Source organism: Schistocerca gregaria, chromosome 2, assembly GCF_023897955.1.
Source record: "Schistocerca gregaria isolate iqSchGreg1 chromosome 2, iqSchGreg1.2, whole genome shotgun sequence".
Lineage (NCBI taxonomy): Eukaryota > Metazoa > Arthropoda > Insecta > Orthoptera > Acrididae > Schistocerca > Schistocerca gregaria.
This window is the reverse complement of record NC_064921.1, coordinates 258,816,130-258,819,884: the sequence shown is the minus strand read 5'-3', so window position 1 is coordinate 258,819,884 and position 3,755 is coordinate 258,816,130. Positions and strand designations below refer to the sequence as shown.

Below are 3,755 nucleotides of genomic sequence, written 5' to 3'. Positions count from 1 at the left end.
TCAGTAATGATTCCAAATCAGACAGTTATGGGCATTGTACCTATTTTTAATGTTACCAGTAGCTGTTTATATAAACTGTACAAGTTTTGTATGTGTACGTACATTAATTGGATGTTCTCAGTTGGTTTCATATTTTATTATAAAAGTACTTTAGGTGGTACAAATACAACAAAACCTGCTAGAACGTTGTGAGTAGATTTCATAAACACAAGTAAAGCTTAGACCTATACAGTTTACAAATATGCATAGACTAAATACAAATTATTTTTTTCTATCCTGTAGCTCAAGTTACCATACATTTTAGTCCAAATTTTTTCTGACATAAAGACCATTATTTTTTATTTAAAATGTCTGATTTTTTATTTGCTGTAGAAATGCCCGCAGTCTTCATTCAGCTATTATAAAATGAGAATCATAAGTTACAAATAGTTCACAAATATCAACTGCAGTATATATCTTAGCAGCAGCCCATATAGTTATTTCAATAAAGGGAATAATTTTCTGTCATTTTAAAATACATCTTAAAAGCGAAACTTCGTTCATTATTAAATGTCATCTTGAACACATTTCTCACTGTTAACAAATTGTATAGCTGGTGTGCTGTTCTGGCCTTGTGTGGTTTGAAAACAAATATTTAATACACTGTGAGCTGAGCAAGAACATAAAATTCATATGGAAATAACAGACAAAATTGTGATTACAAAAACACTACAATATACTTTGACAGTGTGCAAAATAACAGAAAATGAATATCAATTCACATAATTTGAACTACTTCTGTTAGAATACTCACTGATAAAAATAATAATAAGCAAGTATTCTTCTCCATTACAAATCACAAAACAATTCACAAAGTTCCTCATATCCATTTCTTGAAGCTATTTCTGTCACGGTTTCTTTGTTTTCATTCTTGCAGTTTTTTATGGCAAAAAATTCTGCATATTTTATCACTTTTAATTCGTTTAACTCTTTGATCACTGTGTTATCGTTCCCGCTTATTCTAATGAACATACATTCAATCAGTTTTAGAGTCTCTGCAACTTCTTTTTTTCCTCCTTCTTCGGCGAAATGTAGTGGCGTCTTTTTACCTATTTTGGTTTTTGCATTGTATACTGCACCATTTTGCAATAAGGCGCACAGTATTTCATGATGCCCAAATTTTGCTGCATAATGTAATGGAGTAACGCCACTACTGTTGCTCAAATTAATATCAGCCCCATTTTTAAGCAAAACATTAACAACTGCCAAATGTCCTTTCCAAGATGCATGGATAAGCGGTGTTCCATACTTCACACTGCTGCTGTTGACTGGTGCCCCTTCCTGAATACATTTTTCAATTTCAGCACACTTAGATTTTTTCAGAGCTTGAAATAGCGCTTCAGTAGCACGCAATAAGGCATTTATATTCTCGTTCCTTTTCATCGCAGCAGTCTCTGAGACGGTCATGTTACCTAAGTAGGGGGCAGTCTTCACATCATAATGTGCACCATTTTCTAACAGCCATCTTGCAACGTCGGGCTCATCACACTGTACAGTAACATGGAGAGCTGTTTCATTATGGAGTCCCCTTGCATTTATATCTGCTCCGTTTTCTATGAGAGCTCTCATGGTATTCAGTTTAGAGGCCTGCATATGTGCACTCGATAGTCGCGACTCTTTGAGAAGGACATGGATGGGACCCTGATGTGCTGCACAGTGAAGTGGCGTCCATTTTCTGTGATCAACTGCATTGACTTCGGCTCCTTTTACCAAAAGGTATTTGACGACTTCGACGTTACAGTAGTCTGCTGCAAAATGCAATGGTGTAGTTAGCTCGTGGGTCTTCACATCAACTTCTGCACCCCTAGCGATAAGAATTTTTATGGTATCCAGATGGCCCTCGTAGGCGGCGCTGTGCAGTGGCGTCCACATTCGATTATTAGTGACATTAACGTCAGCTTTGCTTTCGATCAGGATGTTTACTACAGCAGTGAAATTGTTACGTGCAGCAAGGTGTAAGGGTGTTGTTGCAGTCCTATCCCTCGTATTCACGCTAGCACCTTTCGCAATCAAAAGTGTGGCGATTTCTGCTGAGTTTTCGCTCTGTGCTGCAATAAGCAATGGTGTCCATCCGTCGTTATCTCTGACATTCACATCTGCCCCACTGTTTATCAAAAACTGACTTACTGCGGTGTGTCTATTTTGTATCGCCAAGTGCAATGCAGTGGAGCCTTCCCCATTCTTTGCGTTAATCGCCGCCTTATTCTGGATCAGCAGCTTTGTTATGTTGATATTTCCCTTTTTTGCTGCGAAATGTAGTGGTGTCGAACGCTCAGAATTTCTGGCATTTACAACAGCACCGCTTTGCACAAGAAATTCGGCTACGTCTTCGAAATTCTGCGCCACAGCGACAATTAGCGGAGTGTCTTTCCTGACATTGTCCCCGGCATTAACGTCTGCATTCGCAGAAAGCAGTGCCTTCACTACGGGCAAATGGCCGTGGTGTGCTGCAAGGTGTAACGGATATACTCTGGAACTACTCTTGGCATTCACGTTAGCGCCTGCAGTAATCAAAGTTTGCGCTATGTTCGGGTCAGCATTTCTGGCTGCTGAATGTAACGGCGTCAGACCCCTTTCCAGTAGCCCCACTGGATAAGGGGCAGATGCCTCTGCATTTACATCACAGCCCTTTTCGAGAAGCGCTTTAATAATTTCCAAATGGCCTTGCTCCGCAGCAATGTGGAGCGGTCGTACCTTGAAACAGTCGGCAGCATCGGCGTCTGCTCCTTCCGCCAGCATTCGCAAGACAGCTTGCAAGTCGCCGAAAGCTACTGCTGCGTGGAGTTGCTCTGTCGTCCTGTCGCTCGCGAACATTGTTCACAGAGTATGTCCCGGAGACTAACACGGAGAAACAACGCACTGTCACACAAGCGCACTACCTTCTGGACAACACTCCACACTGTCGCACTTCAAACTGCCGTTCTCCCCACTCAAGCACTCATATAAAAGATGTACGCTATACAGGTTCACCAACATTTGAGACTCTAAACCATCTTAGGAATACAGATTCAAGAAAAACTTCCTTACAGAAGTAGCCAAGCTGTTACTACCGCAAAATAACACTGAAAAGCCATACTAATATATTAATACTATACTTCTACACTGGTAACATACGTTCCTGTAACAGTGCTGGTCAAATACATTGAGGTATAATACGGGGAGATGGCGCTACAGCCCTAGTCTGTTCCACACATATGTTCGGTGCCATTCTGTTTCGTTCGGTTCGGTCACAGCCGACAAGTGTGAAACGATGGGTCGGTTTCTATTCACTGTCTAACAGAAACAGTAGAGTACCGAATACTCCCTCGACACGAACAAGTTTCATCAGGTTTCTATAAGGGGCAAGCAGACGAGGCGTTCACACACGCTCGGTTCAGTTTCCGCTTTAACCTGTCAGCCAGTAGATCTCTTTAAAAATTCTCTCTGATTATCAATTTTTGGTCACTTTTTTCTAATAAAGTGAGCATTTTACCAGATATTGACGTGGATCAGCTGATTTCTGTCTTGCAATCAATCCAGTGTTGTGGGGCAAAACTTGTGAAAGATATAAGGATTAACTTAAGAGATATGAAGAAATTTTCAACGACCTTGATGAATCTGATATCACTAAGTTCTGAATAACCGATTTTTGTCGAATAAGAGCCCTATTCCCTAGTAAAACTGGTAAACTTACCGCGACTTTGACGAAATGTAAAAGGTTGTGCTTTCAAAATAAA

General features: G+C 40.5%; 1 protein-coding gene across 1 annotated transcript; it reads right to left on the bottom strand.

The window, feature by feature from the left end:
• Positions 1-828: 828 nt before the first annotated feature.
• Positions 829-2,853, bottom strand: LOC126335735 (ankyrin-1-like). The gene has a single exon (XM_049999191.1). The coding sequence runs from the start codon at positions 2,851-2,853 to the stop codon at positions 829-831; it is 2,025 nt and encodes a 674-aa protein (XP_049855148.1).
• Positions 2,854-3,755: the final 902 nt, after the last annotated feature.

What these genes read in the sequence shown, in the direction of transcription:
- LOC126335735 (XM_049999191.1), bottom strand. Translation starts at nt 2,853, where the DNA reads ATGTTCGCGAGCGACAGGACGACAGAGCAACTCCACGCAGCAGTAGCT.